The sequence below is a fragment of the Meriones unguiculatus genome, chromosome 16, assembly GCF_030254825.1.
Source record: "Meriones unguiculatus strain TT.TT164.6M chromosome 16, Bangor_MerUng_6.1, whole genome shotgun sequence".
Classification (NCBI taxonomy): Eukaryota; Metazoa; Chordata; class Mammalia; order Rodentia; family Muridae; genus Meriones; species Meriones unguiculatus.
In genome coordinates this window covers 59,788,306-59,813,604 of record NC_083363.1, presented here as the reverse complement: position 1 = coordinate 59,813,604, position 25,299 = coordinate 59,788,306, and the positions used below count along the sequence as shown (strand labels likewise).

The following is a 25,299-nucleotide window of genomic DNA, read 5'->3' as shown; positions in this document are numbered from 1 at the left end:
ATATATACTTAAAGGGCTGAAAACCTCCAGGTCACCTTGCTACCGGGTCTATGTACAAAGGCTTGGGATTGCTGAGCAATCCCAGGACAGAATTTTAATAGTGCTCCGAACCAGGAAAACTACTAAAATTCTGGCCTGTGGACTTAAACAAATTATATCGAATAGCTAAAATAAGATTTTCAAGCATACGTGACAGAACACTTTAAGCAAGTTTCTCCAAAGGATGTTGGTGGCTCAGTTAGACCCACATTTCTCTGGGTTAACTACAATGAGGTACAGTCATGAGACTTTAAATCACTGTGAGCAAGCAGTGACCTCCAATAATTTACTGCCTCAAAGTGATGGAATGTACTAAACAAAATAGACGAAAATTAATCAATGGAAAATGCCTCTCCGAGGGTAAAGGTTAGCAGGTGCTGGAGGGAGCTATGCTAACATGGGAGTTAGCATAGCTCCCTCCATAAGAGTTCACTGGACTGCAATGTCTCCTCTCTATTGGCAGTTTGATTACAGTGAGCTCTCAAGACTAAGTGCAAGCAGTGAATGGCAGCCAGCCATCCTTTACACCTTGGTTGTGCAGAAAGCAGAGAAGGAAATAGCAGAATGCCTAAGCTTTCTACTTGGAAAACTCCCAAAGGGCACATGGCAGAAGAATGCTAGGAATGGGAGTGCAGGAAGTCACCGTGGAAAGAATACCCATAGAGATGATTGTTATATCAAAAGAGTCCCAAGAATCACAAAACCCATAAAAGCTTGGTTAATCAAATACTGCAGGACTGATTTAATCAGTATAAAATTGAAAGATTTAGATTTGTAATAAAAATCCAAATTTGAGGAAGGGCAAACTTTAAAACAGCAGCCAAGTCTTGAGGGAAGGGACGGTGAGTGCAGGCACGCTGGACTGTGGGGCGGGGAAGTGACCACTGTCAAACCAGTGTAAGTTGCTTGGTTTATCATGGAAAACATTTTATACACCTAAGTCCATCAGCATCCAAATATGTCTGTTTTGTTGGTAATATCACAACATAATATTACATTTACTCCAAATTCTGTCCCATGTGGAAAAGTTAGATGATTTCGAATACTTTCTTCAGCTCCACAATAAGCTGCCAGTCGCTCTTCTGCATTTCATCTCTGAACCAGTCTTTGAGTGCATCGATGGACTGCCGGCTGATCTGCAATAGCCCAGGCACAAACAGGGTGAGCCAAAGGTGGGGTGTGCCAGTGAAAGCCAGTGGCCCCACGTTGTCACAAAAGAAAGCCTGTGCTTTGCAGCCTCCTTCAGAGAACAGAACCCGCATCTGTGAGCTGTGGCTCAGAGTCCCTGGGATCACCAATGGCACATACCCTCTTTCAGAAGTGCCACCTATGTTCCCAAATCCACACTTCAGTTCTCTGAGCTACTGATACAGGGGACCAGAGAGGAAAATATGGCACCTTTGCTAAAATACTTACCTTGCTGACAAGAATGTCCGTAGCTTCAAAATGTCTCCCAAACATTTTGGGAGACTCCCCAGGGATAGGCTCTATTTTGACACAGACCTCTTGTCCTTTTTTTGCAACATCCACCTGCTTGTGGTTTATTTCGATGCTTGTTACTATCCCAATGTCAACAAACTACAAGAGAAAGATCAACGTCAGAGACCCGTGACAGCCGGACGTGAGATGGTCCTGAGAAACTAGTGTGGACACTGCAGGTTACATTCCATCTACCCTGTGCCTCCCAGATGGCAGCAAAAACAAAAGGCTTCTCCGTGCTGAGGCTACCTGCTGTAAGCTCTCAGGCTGGGGCAGGACGGAACTAAGTCAGAAAGGCGGCCATGCAGCTTGAAAATAAGCTTTGAACAGACAAAAAGGGTGGAAAGCCTGGCTGCCTTGTGGAAGGTACAAGAGTTATTTTGTTCACAGAGTTGACAGCCTGAAGAACAGAGGACTAACTGCAAGTTCTTAACAAGCCACTATCCCAAAATGAGGGCTCCAAAGACAACAGGCAACACATGACCAGTACCCATTGGCCCAACTGGGCAAGCTGAGCACTAAGCTCAAGCATGACATGTGAGAAAACTCTACAGCAAAAATGGAGTAGGAGAATACGAGGTTGTAGCCATTTACAAAGAAATAGTGTGTAGGTTCCTTTACAATAAGTCTGTCTGTTGAGGAGGGAACAGACAAATCCAAATGAATGAGCTGGACTGTTACATAAAGAGGGGTGCTCTCTCCCTATGACTCCAACATGGATCTGCCTAGCCAGGCCCACAAGTGGAGTGAGCAAACATCAGACATGAGGGGTGACTGCAGGCAGGCATTACTGAAGTGACACTGTCTAGGGAAGGCATGGAACCAACACAGAGTTGCAGAAGGAGAACATAGATGTCAGCCTGGAACTTACGTTTTTGCTTGGAACGCACATAGGTGTTCCTTGCTTCACCTGGCCAGCCTCCACCGTGACCCCTATCACTATTGGATCTCGGGAATTGAAAATATACTGAGGGAGGATTTTCATCTTGCAGGGAAATACTGCTATGTGCCTGAAAGTAAAGAGAGGGCAAAACATCTCAAGCTCACAAACCTGTTAAACACAAAAAATGTGCAGATGGGCGTGAGGTTTGCTGGATAAGCGCTACAAGCTCTAACCCAGCTCACAGCTACAATGACGAACACTTTGCACTCAAACTAACTGATGGTGCCTTGGCCCCAGCTATCTCCTGATGTTGGCAACGGGGCAGAACTTGCTGCCGAGTCTGTCACGTGGCAGTCTTCTTCAGAGCTTGTAGTGATCCATCAATAGGATTTTCTTCATCCTGTTCCTGGTGCTTCCCAAAACTGGCCCATGAGGTTACTATCTTTTGTCAGTCATGATGCTGGCAACACATGAGGGCTGTGCTGTCCCGTAGCAACTCTGGTAACTCTCTCCTAGACAGTGTAATTTGGCTCACAGGACACCTGCTCCTGACTCCCTACCGGCTGGGTTACAGGTCCATGGAACCACAGTAACCCCGACGTGATCATGACTATACAACTTGGCAGGGAGGAAAAAGGAAGTCCCCAAAGCTCAATCATCCCCATGCCTAATAACCTGAGAGCCCTATCACTTCTCCAACCTTTTGCCATCCATGTTCTCTGATGTATACCTTGACACTGTTGTGCCTGTGCACACTACACACACCTGACTGATGTCCTTCAGACTCTTACTCCCACCAAAGCCCATTCTCTGCATCTGCTTTACAGCACTCCTCTCTAATCACACACATACTGGTTGTCTCTCAATAACAGAGACTTTGAAAAGCCCAGGAGGAGGAAGCCTAGCTAAAGGCCTGCAGCCTCTTCAGGAAGCATGGACACAAGAAACTTGCAAGGTCTACAGAAGAATGGCTTTGTCTCCCTCAGAATCCTTTGGCGTTATTTCCCAGTTTACACATAGGTGATCCAAGCCCTCCAAATTGTCCCCCACCTCTCCCCCTCTCAGATACGTTCACATGCATGCACTGGGATGTTTCCCCCTGGTTATAACACACCACTTCAGGATGCAGTATGTTGGGACACAAATAGCCACATTTTTGTTATCTGTTTTCCTTGTCAGTATTTGGTGCCTTACCAAAGATTGAAAGTAAATAAAAACATCAACTTACTTAAATTCTTCCTGTTTCTGTTTCTTGTAGTCTTGTCTGTATTTTGTAAAGGAATCAAATAAATGATAAATAATTTCTGCACTAAAGATTCTAACTCCCAAACTATCCGCCATCTCTTGTGCATCCCGCTCGATTCTTACATCAAAGGCCAGAATTACTGCATACCTGAAACATGGAAACATCAAAGGTCACTCAGTGAGAAGGAGCAAGTCACACTAACAGCCTGAAGACAGTCAGAAGGAATACTTACTGCGGATCATGCTCCAACATCACTGAAGCCTTCATAACGTCCTTTTTATGGACTGGGCCAATGTTGATTCCGGCATACTGTAAGAAAGGGGCCAGGTTTGCCGGCACGAAGCAGGTAAGGAAGCAGGTAAGGGCAGCCCATCATGACACCACGTGCTTACAAAACTGGTAGTTACTTACTGGCACCTCTGATGTCTTCAGAAATTCAAGAAGAGCTTCCAAAGAGCCTAATGTAGACGCCTGGACATAAACTCCTTTTTCTTCTAATTTGATAGCATTTAGTGTCTGCTTTAACTCGTGGATCAATTCATCCTTGAAAAGAAATCAAATGTGACAAAGCACACCTCTAGCTTCAGCAGCCTAGAGGTAACTTTTACTCTGCCTAAACACTCACCCGAAAACATGGAATTAAGAGCATGGCAGTTTGTTCTAGAAGAGGCACTATGGCCATAGCCTAGCCCTATCCTAACCCACTGCATCTGTCTGCCTTAATCTATATAACTCTTAAGTCTCACAAATGAGTGACAGCCCCAAAGTAAACTGTCCTCTCCACACGCAGGCCTTGGCCTGTTCCACGCTGTGATCTGTTTTGGCTGTAGAGCTAGCAGCAACAGTTCTATTGGCTCTTTGGCAAGCAAATAAGCTATGACTGCAGCCTGCGTTTTCATTGGATATGGGCCAGCTGATCTTCCCATCAGACAAACAGGCTTTAAAATGAATACTAGTACCAAAGAAAGATTCCCTTAAAGTTCTATGGGTTAAAATATCTAAACAAAGAACAACCACTGGCATGTTCCCAGCACATAGAAGTTTGAGGCAAGAAAATCAAAAGTTCAAGATCAGCTACATAACAAGACTTAAAATACAAAAATAAATAAATAAATAAAACAACAACAACAAAAAAAAAAACCCACAAAGTGTGTACAGCTGTGTTTGGATATGTCGTACATAAGTGCTGGTGCCCTTGGAGGCCAGAGGCAGTGAATCCTCCTAGAGCTACCAGGTATGGATGCTTGGATCCAATGTGCCCCTAACTGCTAAGCCATCTCTCAAGACAATTTATTTTTAAATAACTTAAAGCCGTCTTCTCCTTCCTCCCCACCTCCCATTTTTGAAAAAGGATTCTATGAAGCCCAACATTACCTTGAACTACCCGTGCAGCCTATGACAGCCATGAGCTTCTGATCTAACTTCCTCCACCGTCTTTGTATATCACTCTACTCATTTTTATGTAGTGCTGAGATCTAACCCAGGGCTTCCTGTGTGCATGTATACTAACAACAGCATGCCCAGTCATTTGGAATCATGCATATACATTTATAAAACTTCATATGATATTACAAACAAATAACTTGAAAGCAACCCATTTCCTGAAACAGGTCAGCAGACAAGACCCTTTATAAGTTGCCCATTTTAGTGAGCATCCCTAACATATGTCATGCTGACACAACAAGACTCTGAGCTAAGGAGAACAGCAGGATACAGATGATACGAAGAAATGGGAAAAATGGGAGTGGACCGTAATTAGGGATGGAAGAGGGAGGTCGAAACAAAAGAAGAGGGCAAGTGGATGTTTGATAAAGCCTCAAGGAATGTTTTTTATTGACCTAAAAATTATATATAATACATAAGTATATATACATACATATCTTTTAAAATTTACATTTATTTTATCAGCATGAATGCATGCATGTATGTATATGCATGCATCACATGGAGGTAAGAAGGGAGTCAGATCCCTGGAACTACAGCTACAGGTGGTTGTGAGCCACCACATGGACACTGGAAACTAAACCTGGACCCTCTGCAAGAGCTATTAAGAACCATTCCTCCTCAGGCCTGTAGGCCACCTTCAATGGCAGAATCAGGTCACATTCATGATACCTCAACACTATGACTACCTAAGCAGGACCCAGAAAACAATACACACACACATACATGCATGAAGTTATTCCCCGTTGGCTGACAAAACTCCCCATAAAAGCCATAGGTTAACAAACTGTAGTCCCAGGCATGAGAAACTTCTGTTCAAGTTGCTGATCAAGATGGTACAAGATACTCCCCAAACAGCACAGGTTATTGCTTTTGTCCCTAGTTGTCTACCAAAGCTGAGGGTGAGTGAGGCCCTACTACTGAAAGCACCAGACACTTGAGACACAGGACTGGGAAAAGCTGAGCTGGAGTTAACCAGAAAGTCTCCATGAAGTCTAGCTTCCACAGTACCAGAAGGTGTCATACAAGCTGCCAAGGGAGGAAAACAACCGATAGTACTGTCCAGGCTACGAACCTCAACAATGGCCAGCATGATAACATGTCCCTAAAAGTTTACAAGAGTGACATTCATATGCTGATGGTAAACAAAAGCTGTCTAAGGCCCACTCAACAGTAGGGAGCTCATGCCTGGCACTAGGAACCTGGACAACTAACCATGGCTACTGAGGACATAGACCTTACACTAGACCAGCATAATTCCTAAAAGCATATCTTTATACTCACAGTTCCTATAGCTCTCACCCCACATCACAGAACTCTCAGAGAGGCTTCAGAAAAGGACAGTCATGGTCCAGTGATCACAGAACGGAAACCCAGTCTCAATGAATACAACAAAACTCCTGCCTACACCCAAACTCTGCTAATATCATGAAACAGGAGGTGGAAAGATTCTAAGAAACAGAGGACCAGGAAATGTGCTGTGTCTCCTATCAATGACATGAAACCTCAACAGTATAGCTGCCTAAACAGGACTGTGTAAACAATACCAACAGACGCGTTAACTAGGAAGGGGTCAATCTCAGAGAGAAGGGGAATTATAGATTCTTCCAGGGACAAACCCCACATTAGTTATCCAGTATAAAGCAGTCAACCCTGAAGTCATATACACACAAGCAACATTAATGCATTCAAGAGGCTGTGTTTATATATTTATGAATGTGTGAGCTATAACAATAAAAAAGAGGCCATTAACTTGAGAGGGAATAAAGAGGAGGACATGGGAGGGTCTAGAGGAAGGAAAGAGAGAAGGGATACAATTACAGTTTAACTAAAATAAAAACAGGAAATAAGAAAAATAGATCTAAGGCTGAAGCAGGAAAATCATGAATTCAAGGTTACTGTGGGCACTGGGAGGGAAAATGGGTAGTCCAAACTGGAAAAGAAATTAATCAAAAGTAATGAACTTACTTTGAGAACAGGGACTTCATCATCCTTGTAAGCCACTAGGAGAGGTAAACCAGCCAGGGTTTTCTCAAGGTCCTTCCCAAGAATCTTCACTCCCTGAGCTGCTTCCACTTCTTTATGCTTCTCATACTGGTTCTAGAGATAAAAATACTTTCCACTGAATTTATCTGAACAGCGGTAGCACTACGGTATTTTGTGACCTTGGAACGGACAGTTCTCAAACCCTGCTCAAGAAATAATACCTACAACATAAGGAATGGATAAATTCAACATTCAGCTTACGTATTTCTGTTTTTCAAAATAGCACAGAAAAGATAGGTCAGAATAGAAGACATAAAGTAAAATCTGTGGAAACAGGGACAATGAAAGGGTAGGGCATGAGCAGCTAAACATAAAGCCATGGCTATTTGGACAGAGGAAAAGGTTTTAAAGTGATGGCGCCACAGAGCAGGCAGATGTGAAAATGAGAGCCACCATGAAGAACAACTCAGAACTTCTGCTGAGGCAACAGTGAGATGGCCCTGCACACACTGGGAAAACTGGCCCAAGTTCATGGCACAGCATGGCAGTGCACACACTCCATGTGCACAAGAGCGCACAACAGAGTCATACTGGATTACAGATCTGAAATATTCTTCAAGTCAGAAGGGCCAGGTGCCAAGAATGACTGCACTTTCACTGTCCACAGATAAGATTCTGTTCCTCACAGCAATCTGTACAGCAAGGCTGTCTGTCCTTAAGTCCTACAACCTGTTAAGTAGATATTATCACCTACATCCACTTCTGCAGTGACACAGGACAGGGACAAATGTGTCCTGTGCAGTAAGCCAAGCAGGCCTCAGAGATGGCATGAGCAGAAATAAACGTCGAGAAGTCCCCATGTTTACACTCACCATCTTTTTTTAAAAGATTTATTTTATGTATATGTTTTATCTGCATGTACACCTGCATCTCAGAAGAAGGCATCAGATCACATTATAGATGGTTGGGAGACACCACATTATAGATGGTTGCAGGGAACTGAACTCATGACCTCTGGAAGAGCAGACAGTGCTCTTAGCTGTTGAGCCATCTCTCCAGCCCCACACTCACCATCTTAGCTTACCTTCACGCGTAATTCCTTCATAGGAGGAGGTAAGAGGAGGCCACGAATCTGAGTGACAATGGGCCCTTCTACTCCAGGGACAATGATCGTATCCCCTTCCTTCAAACGTCCATTGATCAATATGACATCTATTGTGGTGCCCATTCCTGGGAGAGCTTTAACCTAATAGGCATGTTTTCAAATGAAAAACAAAACATACATGATGGCATATCATGAACTATTGAAGAGTCCAAACCCTGCAGGGAGGGAAGCAAGCCCACAGTTACCTCCATGACCTGTGCTCTCAGCTCTTCACAAGGTGCAAGCCTCTTGCTCAACATGGTCTGAGTTAACTCCACAAGAAGGTAGATGAGACTGCCCATGCCATCACCAGTATGTGCAGAGGTAGGTACCAAGGACACAAAAGTGCGGGGATCTTTATTCTCATAAAACAAAGCAGCATTCAAACCCTAGAAGCAGAGTCAGCCCAAAACACTCCATGAGAAGAGGCACCGGGAAGAGGGCGACTGAAAGTCCTTCAGAGATGCGCAGAGAACTGAGGTGCTGTCGGTGAGCAGTCAAGTGCTGACCTCCGTGTGAAGAGCCCTATCTCCCATGGCCAGCACTAACACACAAACCCCTGAGCAAACACAATCCAGAAACAACTGCCTAAACGTTTAGAGAAAAGGGAAAAGCAGTTTCTACATCAGTGCAGTTCATCATAATGCTCAGGCTGCAGAGACAGCTCAAGCACCAGTTTCTGATGTTAAAACTGGAATGAGCTCAGAGTTCTGCATACACTACCCAGTCAGACATAAGGCTGAGGAAAGGAAGACCAGGAACCCTGGACTTTAACATCAGCCTGGAAACAGTAAAACATCAAAAAATGGAAGAAGGAAAAAATTACTGAGCTGAATGGGGAACAAATTTTTATTAATAAAAATAGTGACTTTACTAAATAGACAACAAAGGAAACACTCTGATAGGTTCTTCACAAAGAAATTCTCCCACCTCGGTGGTGCATGCCCATAATCCCAGCACTCTAGGAAGTGGAGGCAGGTGGACTCTGTGAGTTCAATGTCAGCCTAGTTTATAAGGCAAGTCCAGGACAGGCAAGGATACACAGAAAACCCCTATCTCAAAGAAAGAGAGAAAAGAAACTGTCCCTACCTGCTGGGCAAATTCTACAATAATGGCCTTTGCACGCTCCTCAAATTCATCCTTTGTATTTTTCTTCTGCTTTTTTAACGTAACAGCCACATCAGAATCAGGACTCTTCTTCCAATCATATAACCTGTCAATCTGGAAAACATCAGAAACATTTCAAAAACCCACAACTTCAAAAACTCACAACACCAAAGGTTATAAGCTCCAGAAAATCCCCTGTATATTTCTGTCTCTGTCTCTTTCACACACATAGTATAACGTACTCAGGCATTTTATTGTACAAAAGGCCCCTGCTGAGGTGACACACTGTCCATTTTACCCTCCAGTGAGTTCTTGTAAAACTGCTCTTTGTAAAACAGAAGGTTCTAGAATTATCCTGTGAACATTAACACATACTGTTGGCAAAGTTCCAAAATGAGCTTGTAAATCCACAGACAGGAAGGACTAATTAAAGCAAGCGCGACTGTCAGGAAGACTACATCAGTTGTGTTCTTACTCAAACTAGGAATGAGTCTGCTCTTAATAAGAGACTTTTTCCCTCAGCTGTCAAGCTATGGGACGTTTCAGGTGAAGGAAATGCTAACTGCAAACAGGTATCTAAATATACTGAACCCATAAATTTATCCAATTATGAATTAATTTAGAAAATACTAAATTTTTAACATCCGTATCTCTGCCATGAGTGGTAAGTGACAATATGAGAGGAAATCAATCAGTACAACAAGACTGTGTGCACCTGAGCACAGCCTATGCTGTGATGTTACTGAAGGCACAGTGAGGAGGGCTACAACCCAGGATGCTTGGTAAGATCGGGGTACTATCTGAGGTCGTTAAAGTAATTTCTAAAAATACACTCAACATAAAAGTTCTAACCTTGAAAAACAGGCAAACAAAAGAAAAAGCCATAATGTTCATAGAATTAAAAGGAAAGCCATGGGATGAGCTTAAAACCCAATTTTATTGAAGAAAAAGAAAGAGGAGGCATGGAGGGAGGGAAGCAAGAAGGAAGGGAAAAGAGAAAAAAGAGAAAGAAAGAGGGGGAAGAAAGAAAGAAAAAGAAAGAAGGAAGGAAGGAAGGAAGGAAGGAAGGAAGGAAGGAAGGAAGAAAGAAAGAGAAAAGAAAGAAAATAAAGAAGAAAAGGTCAATGACCTTGAAAGAGCTAGCAAAACCGAAGCATATAGGAAAATACAATGCGGGTGGGGGGAGAAAAAAATACTCCACTGCTTCAGTTGGCTTGTCATGTGACAAGATTAAGAAAAGCAACTGAAATACCAGGATTGTCCTAGTACTCCACCAAATAGTTAAAGAAACTTCTAGAAGCAAGGAAACTCAACAGAGGATTTTGAAAATAACACCCTTTTTCCACTAAAAAAAAGAAAGGTAATAGAATTTGTTATCAGTTACTTACAGTATTTAGAGGTTAAAATGCACTTCTAAGAGTAAACCAAATGGCCCTGCAGGAAACACACCCTCAGCAAAATTAAAAAAAAAAAAAAGCCCCGGTTTTTATGTGGGCATAAACACCAAGCCCGAGTGTGTTGTTTTGTAGCCTGCACATCTATGTTTTCTGTGTCTGTCTGTCAGTGGCAGGGAGGAGGGTGAGCACATGGATGCATGGGCCTGGGCAGTCAGAGGCCTCCTGGGATCCCTGGAGATGGAGCTACAGGGTGTTGTGAGCCGCCCAACACAGGCACTGGCAACTGAACTTAGAACCTGTGGAGATCAAGGACTGGGCCATCTCTCCAGCCCCTATTTTGCTATTTTAAAAACTGCTTTAAAAGATAGAACAGAGCATTCAAAAGTGAAAATAGTAAATTTTGGGGTTTATAATAAATAAAAAGGGAGGAAAAGCAAAAAGGACAGGAGTAATGGACCGGTTGTAAGATTCTTGTAACTCAAAAGAGATGTAGGACAGGAGTCAAGTTAAAAATGCAAACCTGAGGCAACCTGGTGGCAAAATACCACAAGGAGCTCATAATCCACTGCCGACAATAAGACGTGACACGAAGAATAACCAGTCTGTAGAGGGGAAGGAAATGAGGAAAAGAAAATAAGCTCATGTGAGATAACGGAAAATCAAACATAGCACGGTGCTGACAGGTGCCGTGGATGCAGACGAGTGAGATGCCTTGGCTCAGAGGGAAAGGTCAGTACTTTGGACACGTAAGACAAACACGCTTTGTACAAAGAAGGCATCTTCAATGTAAAAAACGAGGAAGAAGGCAATAAAGATGTGTGCATTCCTGAGGAAAGGAAATTAGCCACACTACGATCACAGAAGACTTGTGGTAAAAGACTTCGCAAAGACATCAAAGCAATGTGTCAGGAAGACCCAAATCTTAAATGTTATGTGTACCTGAGATACCTTCAAAATATACGAAGTATAATCCATAGAACTTTAAGGAGACAAATGAAAAGCACAGAAGGAGACTGAAAAGACAGCATGAACAGCCGAACAAAGTCAGCACACATTGTCAAGTAAACATCACACATCAACGCCAATCACAGGAGACCACAGCCAGAAAAAAAATGACCCTACAGTGTGTGTCCCCTGATCACAAGGCAATAGCTAGAAAATCCCCACACACTTACACATTAAACAACATTCTTCTGCAAATGAACAGATCATGGACAAACACAAGATGAATAAAGTATTTTCTTTCCCCAATGAAAATAACAACAATGACTAAGTATTGCTTACAGCAAAAGCTGGGCATAGCAGCACTTGTAAGCCAAGACAGAAGGTAGGTCAGCCTGGGACTACAACAACTTGGTCTTTAAAAAAAAAAAAAAAGAAAAAAGAAAAGAAAAAAAGGAGGGGTAGGTGCTACTCAGTGATAAGAAGCACTTACTGCTCTTGCAAAGGACCTGAATTCAGTTCCCAGCCTGAAACTGCCAGTAACTCCAGCTCCAGTGTAGCCAATGCCTTAGGATACAAAATCTTTAAAGGTACAGGGAGATTGTTTTATAAAAAAATGTAGTTCTTTACAAAATGACAACCAGGTAGGATGAGAAGGGGCAGGAGAGGTACAAACTCATATAAGATCACATCTCAAAACAAGCAAAAAACCAAAAACAGACCCATAACAACGGTGGCCAGGTTGCCTAGAAATTCTAGAACACAGATACAATCCTGTTGAAACACAAAATGATACTGTTTGGAATAATTTGTTTCTCATAGAGCTGATCATCCATACAACATATGATTCAACAATTCTGTTCTTAAGTATTTAAGAATAAATGACTAAACACACATGGCCATAGGTACCTTACTAACTGGGAACTAGAATCCACATAACCTACAGTAGAAACTGTGGTATTCCCAGATAATAAAATAGTATCCTATTACCTTAAGTAAAAACAACAAAAACAACACAAAGTTCCAGCCTACCTAAGAACATGGAGAAAGCTGTAATAATGGAACAATAAGCTGACAACTGAAAACACCACACACTACAGTCCTATCAAGTATGAAGACAAACTTTTTAAATATCAGCATTTGCCTGGAGCTAGATGGAGAGGCAAGGTTGGCTTCAAAGGAGTGAGAATAGAAGGTGATCTGTATTCTGGACAGTTTACCCAGCTGTACAGATGGATGGAGCTGACCAAGCTCATCAAGCAGTCCAAGCATTCTCAACCATTTCTTTAAATGTTACACTAGAATTTCATTGTTTTTAAAATTAGCATCTAATAATGAGTATTAATGATTAATGCATAAAATGAGTATCTTTATTTTCATAAAAGCACAAAATATAGTTTAAACAAATTCCCCAGTCCCTATTTCCTTCTTATCTCTTTTCTCCTTGTCGCTTGATTCCATTCTTCTTCCTAAATAGTTCCTCTGCTATTTTTGCTTGGCAAAAATTAACTCTAACCAGGTAAGTGATAGCAAGCACCTTTAATCCCAGCACTCAGGAGGCAGGTGGATCTCTGAGCTCAAGGCCAGCCTGGTCTACAGCATGAGTTCCAGGACAGCCAGGGCTACACAGAGAAACGCTGCCTTGAAAAACCAAAAATAAGATTAAATGAATAAATAGTCTTATTAACATGATGGTGTTTGGCTCCAGCCATTTTCCTAAAGATGACACCTTTTCATTCTTAACCCTGATGGACTGGCTGTCCTGAAGACGAGGAACTCAACCGTGCGCATGGTGTGCAAGCATTCAGCCACTGGGCCACATCCCCAGATCACTCATCCTGTGACTGAATACACATTTTTCTTCACCCACTCGTCCACAGATGCACACCCAGGCTCAGTCCATAATTTGGCTACAAATAGTTCTGTGATTTAAAAAAAAAAAAAATATATATATATATATATATGGCTCAGCGGTTAAAAGCTCACACTGCCTTGCAAGAGGAACCAAGTCAGTTCCCAGCAGCCATGTCGGGCAACCCACAAACAGCTGTGACTCCAGCTACATGAGGTCCACTCTGTCTGGACCCCTTGGACACCAGCATTCATATGTACAAGCTCCCATAACGACACACACTTTAATTAAAAATAAAAATCTTACAGAAAATTATTTTCAGATGAGGGCTTACCTTATTAAGTGCAACAATGAAGGGACATTTTTTAGATTTTAGAAGGTTGATAGATTCAATTGTCTGGGGTTCTAAACCATGCATAATGTCAACGACTAGAATGGCAATGTCACAAAGAGAGCTTCCTCTGTTTCTCAGGTTACTGTCAGAGAAGAAAAAGCCATGTAAGTGGACATCTTGTCAGTATTTTTCTTACTTAAAAGTTTAATTTCTTTGTAAAGCCTAAGGAGACAGAAGAGAACACGAGCAGTCTCCGGCTCTGCAGGGAACTGACTGGTTGTGAGCACCACACAGATGCCAAAGTGAGGATGGTCTGGTCCCATAAAGCAGCACAGCATCTGCAATCCAGACCACACAACCCTCTCACAGTCACACAGCATCACCTCTAGGGTACATATGCGACAGCCATCTCTGACCAAACATCCAAATCCAAGCCTCCCGAGAACGGACAGCGCTCAAGAACGGACAGCGCTCGCTCTGAGTTTCTGATGTGGAGCATTTTGAACCTCAGACTTTTAGAATGTTTAACAAGAAAGTGTGTAGAAATGTACGACATGCCCACTGCCAGGCACTCGACAAAAGGGGGCTCAAGTGGAACAGAGGCACAGTGTGAGTGCTCTGTGAGCAGCTGTGCCACACTGTCCAGGCTCAAAGGAAGGGGAGAGTCTGCCTGTAGCTGGCATGAGCACAGTCTTCCTCCCAGAGCCTCACTGCACCCTGGAGATGTGGGGCATGCAGAGTAGCAGGCCAGCGTGTGCATCACAGGGATCCACCATCCCTTAATCTGCACAACACTCACCTGGCAAAAAAATTGAGTCTGCTGGGATTAGCTAATGCCAAACGTTCCTCTGTGTGTGTGTGTGTGTGTGTGTGTGTGTGTGTGTGTGTGTGTAAGAATGTAGTGGAGCGAAAACATTCCTTTTTGTAATGATCTGCAGAAATTAAAGCAGGAATTCATGAGGAAATGCTCTGCTCTCCACAGTAAGGATGCTCTTTCCAATTATAAAACACTTTTGTTTATAAAAGCCAAGAAAACACATGACACACTATAAAATCAATGATGATCAAAAGACTATTTATGACACGGCACATATGAAGGAACTATTCAAAGTTAATGGATATGTACTTTCCTTGATTACAAAAGGCTTGGTCTTACCTGAAAGACTCATGTCCGGGAGTATCAATAATCAGCATTCCTGGAATCCGGACATTCTCTCTGTCAAACTACAAATGGTAGAGAAAGATGCAGAGTTTAAGGGAAGTAAAAATGGAAGCTTCTTTACAAAACAATTTACCCAAAACTTGAAAATATCATTACTTCCTTTTTCCCAAAGGAATAATCTAAATCAGAATCAAACAGCACAATGGTTAATGGAGAGCAGGTAGTCTTGTAGAAGAGTGGGGGATGGGGGGAGCATGAGGATAGAAGGACCCAGTGGGGAAAGAAAATCCAACTATCCAAGGCCCATGGGGGGGCTTGTGGAGACTGAAGCACCAACAAGGACCATGCATGGACTAAACCTAAACCTAGAGCCCTCTGTTACACACAGAGATGTATCCAATGGGCAGCTTGGTCCTCATATGGGTCCATAGTAAGGGAATGGGGGCTGACTCTGACATGGACTCTGTTGCCTGCTTTTCCATCACTTTCCCCTGGTGGGGGTACTTCAACAGACTACAGGGAAAGAGGATTCACTCAGTCCTGATGCGACTAGATGTGCTGGGGTGGGTGTGGGGGGAGGAGTCTCCCCTTCTCTGAGAAGTAGGGAAAGAGGGATGGGAAAACAAGGAGAGGGTGGGACCAGAAAAAAGGAGGGAGGGGGCAATGACTGGGATGTAAAAATAAATAAAAATTGAAAAAAAATAATCTATCTGGATTTATCTGGATGCTGGATGCTTCAGTGGTTAGAGGCATTTGTAGGCTTTAACCATCAGATCTCATGGTGGAAGGATAATCATCTCCTAAAAGTTGTCCCCACCATGGCTTGTGCACACCTGCATATACACACTCCATAAATAAGAACATAAAAATATATCTGGTCCAATTTTAAGCAAATCTAAAGTACCAAAACTATTTCAAAATTATAGCCAAATGGATCAAAACAGTTAGAAGAATAAATGCATATCCTGCTTTAAATATAACCATTTGATTACCTGCACTTGAATACAAATGTTCCTTAATTCACTCACTCACTCACTCACTCTGCAGTGAGAGGTGCTGAACCAGCTCTGGACCACTTAAGGAAGCATTCTAGCACCAGCCCTTGGGGTTTGTCTGAGAGTCTTACTTACTATGCATTTCAGGCTGGCCTGCAACATGCAATCCCCCTGCCTCAACCTCTCAAGTGCTGAAATTAAGAGCATGCACGACCACGCACAGTACACATTTCATGCCTTTTTATCCTGATATAATAATCAAGTCTCAAAAACTAAACTTCATGGTTTTGTGTGTTGTGTTCTCCCACCTTTTTTTTCCAAAGTGTTATCTCATCTATGACTAAATTATTGAAATTTACTTAGTTTAAACTATGTTTGTCTTAACCATTTATTGGGAACTATGTTTTTTCCACTACAGTGTCTTAAATATATGGTAAATCACAAATATACTAGCTGTACTGAAAGCTGCAGCATAGGTCTAATGGTGAGTTTGATCTTTAGGTACAAAACCAGAAGATTAGAAGTTTTGGCAGCTTGAAAGTAAACTGTTAGGAACCATAAAATTGTAACATACACATGTATTACTTGAGTGTGCTGAAAAGCTGGCTCAGTGGTCAAGAACTCTGGTTGTTTTTCTAGAGCACGCAGGTCTGGGGCCCAGCCCCCACACTGAGTGGCTCACAACTAGCTGTAACTACAGTTCCATGTGATCCAACTGTTTCTTCCAGCCTCTGCAAGCACATGCACGGACATGATACAGGGACTGACAAGCAAACACAGAACATATAACTAAAACTTTTTTTTTTTTTAAATTTTAGAGGAAAATAGTTTTGAAAATGCAGCAAACCAGGATTGGGGAGCTCTAACTTGTGCAAGTTTGAGTACTTTATTATAATGCCCTAAGCCTAGTGTGCTGGCATAATGTGCTTCAGAGCTGGGGGGATGGAGACAGGCAGCTCACATACAAACACAGGTCAGTGAGGCTTGCTTGTGTCTGTGACCCCAGCAACTGGAAAGCCAACCTGGACTAGGGAAAAGCCATAAATGAAGATTCAAAACAACATATTGTAAAAATACAATATGAAGCAACTGGAAAACTGGCCAGAAAAACAAACACCAAGATACGAAATGGCCATATGCCTCGTGATCAAATTTATAATTATACAAAAAGAAAAGTAAACTTTAAGTCACACTCAAGTATTTAAAAAAAAAAAAGTGAACTAAGGATTTCTACACAGCTCAGGTAAGTAGCAAAGCTCTGTTTAAGGTCACGCAGGATACTGCCATGGAGCTCCACTGAGCTTTACACTTACGTCACTATATTTAACATTAAAAATCTGGGAACATCCACACAAGTAAACAAAATATTCAGTTAGCTGATTTATTTTGGTTTGATTTTTAAAGAAAGTTGCTATGTAGCTCATGCTTGTCTGGACTAGGAAGCTCAGACCTGGCTTCAACATGTAGTAATAATCCTCCTGCTTCAGACAGACATCAAAATGCTAGAATTATAAACTTCTGCCACTGTTCCTTCAGCTTTGTTTGTTTGTTTATCTTTTGGTTTTGAGCCACTGGGTAACTGACACCAGAACTGTGCACACGGCAGGCAAGCACTCCCCTACTGAGCACCCATGGTTTCCCAGACAGGGTCTCTTTATGTAGCCACAGCTCTTCTAATACTCTTATATTAGAAGATCTACTTCAGCAGCCCCCTTAAGTGCCAAACTTGACACCTTCCACATATGTGTAGAGACCAGCTTTTGAATAGGAAGATCTGGGATAACAGTAGTAAAATATGGAAGGAAACAGTAACTTCAGAACAATGGATGCCTTGACAAAGGGGATCTAGAGTAACACGGTAAACAAAAGGGTCTGGAGCATCCTTCTGACTATTAAGTAAATCCTTTGGGAATGTGCTCAAAGCTACGAACACCATATAGGCATCCAAGTATAGGAGGAGTTTCTCATACCTGGTATTTCCACCGGAGTATTTGAAAAGCATCTGACTTATGACTTTGTCCTATTACTATAAAAACTTCCTTACATTGTAACTGCTGAAACCTGAAATGCAGTGTAACCTGGATCTGTGTTCCTGGACCAAACTCACTAGTAACTGATTTCAAAAGAAACCATCTCATGCCTTTTGAGGTGAGAGCTATTTCTTTTATCTTTTTTTTTTCTTAAATAAATTTTTATTTTAATGACAGTTTATTCACTTTGTATCCCAGATGTAGCCCCTTCCCTCATTCCCTCCTAATCCCACCATCTTTCCTTCATCTCCTCCCATGCCCCTCTCCAAGTCCATGGATAGGGGAGGTCCTCCTCCCCTTCCATCTGACTCTATTATCAGGTCTCATCAGGACTGGCTGCATTGTCCTACTCTGTGGCCTGGCAAGGCTGCTCCCCCCCTGGGGGGGGGGGCGGAGTAAAGAGCCAGCCACTGAGTTCATGTCAGAGACAGTCCCTGTTCCCCTTACTAGGGTACTCACTTGGAGACTAAGCTACCAAGGGCTACATCTGAGCAGGGGTTCTAGGTTATCTCCATGTATGGTCTTAGTTGGAGTATCCATCTCAGAAAAGACCCCTGTGCCCGGATACTTTGGATCTGTTGCTCTCCTTGTGGAACTCCTGCCTCTCCAGGTCTTACTATCTCCCCATTCTTTCATAAGATTCCCTGCACTCTGCCCAAAGTTTGGTTGAAAGCTATTTCTTATGTAAAAAAAAAAAAAAAAAACAAATAACATATAAGGTAACTTACATTTTTAATCATCTTAGTTTGCTCATTAATAGCTTCAAGAGGAACATTGGTGGCACCAATCTGCTGTGTAATGCCACCTGCTTCACCGTCTTGGACATGTGTGTGACGGAGCTATGAGAAGACAGCAAATTGAGACTGTTATTTTGGTATGGAAGATGAAAGCACAATCAGTAAGGAATTGGCAACTCAAAGACTAAAGCTCTGAAAAAAGAAACACTGCAGCCCTCCTGTCAGCTATCCCACTTGTCACTTTTATTCATTTACAGAATCATTCTATAGATTGATTCTGACCTACTAAGAAAAGGATAAAAGGCTTTCCACTCTGTATCCATCAAAGGAACAAAGAATCCTGCAAGGCTTGGAAAAAGGTGGGAATTATAGTATCATAAAAAAAACCGGGACACTTTCCTCTTTCAAGAATGGACCCCATTTTCCTCCCCATGATACCATTTGGCCAACGTGTTAAATAAATCTACAACCCATTTTCCTTTACCAATTTCTATTTCCTAATTTCTTTGAAAACCAGGGAAACATAGAGCAGCAGATTTATAGACCCACCATGCTGAATGATATTAAAGCTTTACAGAGGTACTGCTGATTTTTCAAGAAATATTAATGGACATTTTTTCTTACCTTATCTAGAATTTTTGTCTTCCCTGTGTCTACATGTCCAAGCACACAGATGATAGGGGCTCTTAACTTTTCTGTATTTACATTTTTACTATGTTCAAGTCGTCGTTTCTAGAAGTGGGGAGATCACAAATTAAGTCCTGCTTCAAGTCCTCTCTTTGTTCCGCTGTCCTATTTTCCCATGGCTCAAAGACAGAAGCCTATATATCCCAGCACTTTGGTTATATGGCCACACAAAACTGCATTTTACTCTGTCTCTTTTTGAGAGACAGGGTCTCATACGGCCCAGACTAACTTCAAAGTCACTGTGCAGTGGAGGGCGACAAGTTCTCGACCCTCTAAGTGCTAGGCTGGCTGGCCAAGAGCTCAGTGCTCACGTGGTGGCGCACATTGGCCAGCCAGCCTAGCACTTAGTCATGTGGCTGCACCCAGACTTCACTCAGGGGTGGGAGTGGAATTCAATCCCACATCTGTGCAGCAAGCACCTTACCTATCAAGCCCCATCTCCAGTCCCTAAACTATGTTTTAAAGTATCATTTACATTTAACTGACAGAATTCTGAAATCTCTCTTGAAGCTGATGGCATTAAATAGAAAAAACACAAAAGGCTAACAAGGCACAGGTACTTCACTAAACAGAAGTGGCACCTGGATGTGATATCATATGCTTGTAATCCTAGCACTCAGGAAGTAGATGCAGAAGGGAAGTGGATGCTTAGGCTACCTAGCAAGACCTTGTCTTCAAAGAATGGAAAATAAAACTAAAAAAGCAAAAATATGCAAAGAAGCTTCATTAGCACTCCAGATTTCAACAACTGAGATCAGCTTCTTACAATGAGCAGCTGGACATGCAAAGCAAGCGTTTGCCTGATGAGACAGCAATGCTCAACATAGCCACCCACACAGGACACTCCTGGTTTAGACCAGCACCCAACAGCACAACCAGAGAGACTAGTCACGATGACACTTTCTTAAAGCACTGACTTAAAACCTTAACTATAATCTAATGAGCACAGAGGACAGAGGAGGCAGAGAGCAGAGACAAGTACCTCAATCCTCCGCTTTGCCTTGTCATAAGCCCGCTCTTCTTTAGTTCTGTCGTCATCAGAGTCATATTCAGAGTCTGAGCTAATGTCTTTGCTCGGCTTTTTATCTAATGTTTTCCCTGAATCTTTCTCATCTGACATCTTTTCATCTTCCTCATCACCTTCACTGCCTTCACTTTCTCCTTCCTCTTCCTCATCTTCACTCTCTTCTTCTTCCTCCTCTTCTTCTTCTTCCTCTTCTTCCTCCTCTTCTTCAAGGTTTTCTTTTACTTCTATGTGAATTGTATTTCCTTCTTTGACAAAAACAATTTAATTTTAAAATAAATGAAAGTTAACATCATAGATTTACATCAAAAGAACCGAGACTATAAAGTATGGACAATAACAGTGAAAAGACACTAATTTCAGCAGCAGCCTTACACTGCGTATGACATAAATACCAAGTATTCATCTATATTACAGTGAAGACTGAGCTTGCCAGGACCCACAGCAGGACAGCAGGGACAGCACTGCCTTCCCCCGGGGTGCTTTAATGATTCTGGAAGCAGTAGTTAAAATCTGCGACCAACCAAGACTGAGGCAGGGAGGGAGAAGAAGGGATAAGTGAGCAAACACTGGGTTCTAGTACTGTTACTGTGGGATAAAATCCCAGAATTCTGTACCCTAGAAGTAACAGTAAGTGAGAAATAACCGCAGTGCCTACAATGAAATAAGTGCATGTGTTTGTTATTCAAAATGTTGGTGTACAGACTGAGTACCTGCGATTTAAAAATTCCCAAATCTGAAATTCTCCAAAAATAAGACTAATTTTTTTTTTCTCTTTTGACACAGGGCCTCAATTTTCTATGGTTCAAAACAAACTAGAAATACCTGAAACTTAGTGTCAAAAAGAAAAAAGCATACCAAATTAACAGTTGATATCAAAGAAGTGGCAAGAAAAATGAAGCAAAAAAGGTTTAAAAGTTTCTTCTATCCTGAAAAATAATCTACTATTAAAAAAAAAAGGAAGAAGAGGAACAAACAATGGAGGTTTAAAAAAGCACAATTTGGAAAGAAAAAAGGAAAAAAGCAATGATAGATATAGATATAGATATATTACATGAAGTTGCATGGATGTTCAAGTACTTTAAAGTTGTCTGGAAAGAAGGTAGCACTAGAACTGTTAGTTGAAATGTGCAAGTTAAAAATCTGTCAGCAGGCTGGAGAGATGGCGGAGTGGTGAAGAGCACACACTGCTTTTCCAGAGGTCCTGCGATCAATTCTCAGCACCCACATGGTGGCTCACAACCATCTATACTGGGATCTGATGCCCTCTTCGAGCATGCATGCATACATGCAGATAGAGCACTCATCCACATAAAATAAATCTTCAAAAAAAAAAAAAATTTCTAATAACACCTTTTTAGAAATTAGGCTACAAAGGATGGCACACTCCTATAATCCTAGCATTCAGACAGAATCACACATTTGAGGCCAGACTAGGTAGAGATCCTGTCTAAAAAATAACATGAAATTTTTATGCCCTGAGAAGTAGAAACAGAAAGACCCTGGCACACAGCAAGTTCTAGGACAGCTGAGCTGGATAATGAGAACCCATCTCAAAAGCCATGTAAAACACAGACTTAGAAACCAAGGGGGCTGGGCATGCAACCAGTAAGAATAGCGAGTCCAACACTCCAAAAGAAGGTCATGAAAGAGATGGACTACTCTTAACACAGGCTACTGTTACACAGACCTAAGCACAAAGACGAAAACTCAAGAGCGAAGGTGTTTCATTAATTAAACAGTAGTAAGGCACCAGGCAAGCAGTCTAGGTAAACTGTGCTGGCTCTGCTCTGACGGCAGTGTCTCCTCCACCACGGTGGTACTGACAGGGCGGGCCTCGGGAAAGCAGGCTCTGGACTCCTGAGGTGATTACTCAATTCCCCCTCCAATCCTTGCCACCAAGTGAGAACAGAGCTCTTCCCTCTCACAGGGCAGCAACAGCACCTCCCTGGAGTGCACGGGCCCCTCACCTGCCACCCACCCGTGCAGTTCCATCATCTGAATCCTCAGACTCCAAATCTAGGAAACATTTCTCTATTTTGATAACACATACAATCAGTGTTTTATTATGGCAGCAATAATGTATTATGGCAAAGCCATTTAAAGAGATAAGGAGAGCACTACAGACAGAAAACATTCCCATAAGTTGATGATAGCATAGCTGAATACAAGATACTTAAGATGGCAACAGCCACTACCTGGAAAGAGAACTATAATAGAAGGCCTGGCTCATCAGAAAGATCTAAGATTATATTCACCTGATAACACAGACTCAAAATATAGAAAGCAAAAATTAACAGAACTCTGAAAATAGACCATCTATAATCCCAGTGGGAGACCTGTTCAACACATGGGCTAGTAACAGAGTGCACAGATGAATGTGCTCACACATAAACACACGAACTCTCAGAATAATAAAGTCTTAAACAAAATAATCAGTAATTATTGATCTCAATATAAAATAGCGTCTAATTACATTGAAAACAAATTATCTGAGGATACACTGGCTTGTAAGGCACAAGCCACCATATTTCTACAAAGAGAACCAATGAACCACTCAGAAATAACTCAGCACGAGTAGAAATCCAGCTTAGTTAATGCAAAGTCCCAGCACGTGTGCGCGCGCACACACACACACACACACACACACACACACACACACACACAGAATGAGAAGGAATCGTGGGTATTCTGTAGTTACCACATTCTGTAGGTTAAAAAACACACTAAATAAATTATATAAAATATGTAAAACTAGAATATACTAACATCAAAACTTACAAAATTAGGTAAAACCCATGGTTAACTAAAAATCTTAGTTTAAAAAAAGGAAAAGGAGGGATCTCAAAAATCAAACAGCCAAACATTCTCAAATAAATAGGAAGAAATTAAATTCAAAGAAAGGGGTTTTAGTCATAAAAAACGAAAGTTTGCGTCTTCTTCACCGTGAACAGGAACTGCTCCCATCTTTGCCTGTGTTACTGGGCTCTGTGGAGGTGAGCTTTAGGGACAAGGCTCTCGCAGCACCCTGTCTGGATACATGTGTTCTAGGTAGTCACCCCCTTAGACGACCTGAACACACTCTCAGGATTCAGGAACACACATCAGTGGCTCCCTCAGTATGCACTCATGAGTTACCTTTCTCTCTCTCCTCATCGCTGGCCATAGCTTCCCAGTCATCTAACCCAGCATCTTCAGCTTCTTCTTCTTCATCTGTAAGCACAAGTTCCTTTTCAGACAAGAGAGCACTGGAAAGCAAGTAGCTACTTTCAGAAGTGTTCAATTATGAAAAACTGTCTATGCAACTGTTTTCTCTGGAATTACCTCTTCAATATACCTAGCACGCTGTAATTTTACCACGTCTCAGCATTTCACTATTTCTTAATATAGTTTCAACATAACATTAATTTTAAATCGGACTTTATAGTTTGAATAAACTAAAGTAGAAACCTCAACAACAAAATGTTTAGATTTTTAAAAGGATGTATAAATAAACTCAGTTCTGTAAATCTTTCAACTCATACATTATACAAAGGATTTTTAGTTTGTTCTTATCAGACTTATATTTTTGAACAGTGTTTGCTAAAAAAGAAAAAGCGAAAAAATTTTGCTAACTCTTGCAAGCTGTGTGTACACACAAACACACACACACACACACACACAAATACTAATAAGCTGAACATACTTGGACTGGTAAGTAGGAACTAACCTCTAAGGTTTCAAAATATTCGTTTCATGGTTTTTATTAAAGATATTTCCAATTTCTGTCAAACCATAACATAAAAACTTCAGGCTTAGAGATTTGGGGTACAAAAATTAAAAACAAAGAAATTCTGAGACCCTTCAGTGTCTTTCATTTTACTGACACGGCCAAAAAGAAACAAACCGATTCAAGTATTGCTTGGATATTTTCTCAAGGTAGAAATGCAAAAACATGGGCCAAAAAATGAATGACAAAGAAAACATTCAAGCCAATAATTTATCTGGCTCCAAACTAAATTGTGAGCACTATCTAACAGGGATTAATGGAAACCTGATGCTACTGGCCTGGTTCAGCAGGAGGTGGTGTCTCTTCTTTGTCTGGTACCGCTTGTTCCACAGCCACCACAGATCCACTGATTTCCAAAGATTCAGACACTAAATGGGAGTGGAAAGTGTATTAACCACATTTTGCAGTCTGTAATTTCTCTTCAAATATCCTATTCAGCACAGTATGAATCCCTGATTCTTTCTTAGTCTGAGAAACGTGATAGCACTTATAAAAGAAATCACTTTTTCTGCTCAAGCAGAATGTAAAACTCACATGGCAAGCAGAAAAATAATTTATATATTGTTCTTCAGATTTAATAGTACCTATTCACATAATAAGACGAAGACATTTCAATCCTAAGTATTTTTTGAACATTTACCCTATGTGTTTGAATATATGTGCACACCTGTGTAGAGGCCAGAAAAGGCACTGGATACCTGGGAGCTGGAGTTGCAGGCATTTGTGGAGTGCTCAGCTCGTTAGCCAGATGCTAGGGTCCTAATTCTTGTCCTCATGACTGAGCAGCAAGTACTCTTTTAGCTACTAGACATCTTCTTTAAGCCCTGAAGTACTTCTTTTGTCTCTCACTTGAATCAAGTGAGAATGATTAAAATGGTAGGAAACAATAGGGAAGTGCAGTTCAGGGGGCTCAGAATGAAGCCAAGGACCAGAGCCCCTTTGACTCAGCAGGGCCTGGGCTCAGTCCCCAATATCCCATATACATGCATGCTTGCACAAAGATACTTTGTGTTGAAAGCTGTGAGGGAAAGGCACATGTAATC

The 25,299-nt window shown here is 41.8% G+C and overlaps 1 protein-coding gene across 2 annotated transcripts in view; it reads right to left on the bottom strand.

Moving 5' to 3' along the window:
* Positions 1 to 753: 753 nt before the first annotated feature.
* Positions 754 to 25,299, bottom strand: part of Eif5b (eukaryotic translation initiation factor 5B) — a 54,781-nt gene continuing 30,235 nt past the window's right edge. The window contains exons 8-24 of one of the 2 annotated variants that reach the window (XM_021636004.2): positions 24,535 to 24,624; positions 23,626 to 23,700; positions 20,446 to 20,735; positions 19,401 to 19,508; positions 18,768 to 18,878; positions 15,009 to 15,076; positions 13,853 to 13,994; positions 9,310 to 9,441; positions 8,427 to 8,609; positions 8,161 to 8,322; positions 7,059 to 7,190; positions 4,059 to 4,190; positions 3,880 to 3,956; positions 3,630 to 3,794; positions 2,390 to 2,528; positions 1,456 to 1,617; positions 754 to 1,175 (exon numbers count right to left, since the gene is read on the bottom strand). In XM_021636004.2, coding sequence (XP_021491679.1) covers positions 1,068 to 1,175; positions 1,456 to 1,617; positions 2,390 to 2,528; positions 3,630 to 3,794; positions 3,880 to 3,956; positions 4,059 to 4,190; positions 7,059 to 7,190; positions 8,161 to 8,322; positions 8,427 to 8,609; positions 9,310 to 9,441; positions 13,853 to 13,994; positions 15,009 to 15,076; positions 18,768 to 18,878; positions 19,401 to 19,508; positions 20,446 to 20,735; positions 23,626 to 23,700; positions 24,535 to 24,624 — 2,276 coding nt within the window. In that variant the 3' untranslated portion in view covers positions 754 to 1,067. The remainder of the gene's footprint in view (positions 1,176 to 1,455; positions 1,618 to 2,389; positions 2,529 to 3,629; positions 3,795 to 3,879; positions 3,957 to 4,058; positions 4,191 to 7,058; positions 7,191 to 8,160; positions 8,323 to 8,426; positions 8,610 to 9,309; positions 9,442 to 13,852; positions 13,995 to 15,008; positions 15,077 to 18,767; positions 18,879 to 19,400; positions 19,509 to 20,445; positions 20,736 to 23,625; positions 23,701 to 24,534; positions 24,625 to 25,299) is intronic. The other variant, XM_021636006.2, reaches the window with a different exon arrangement.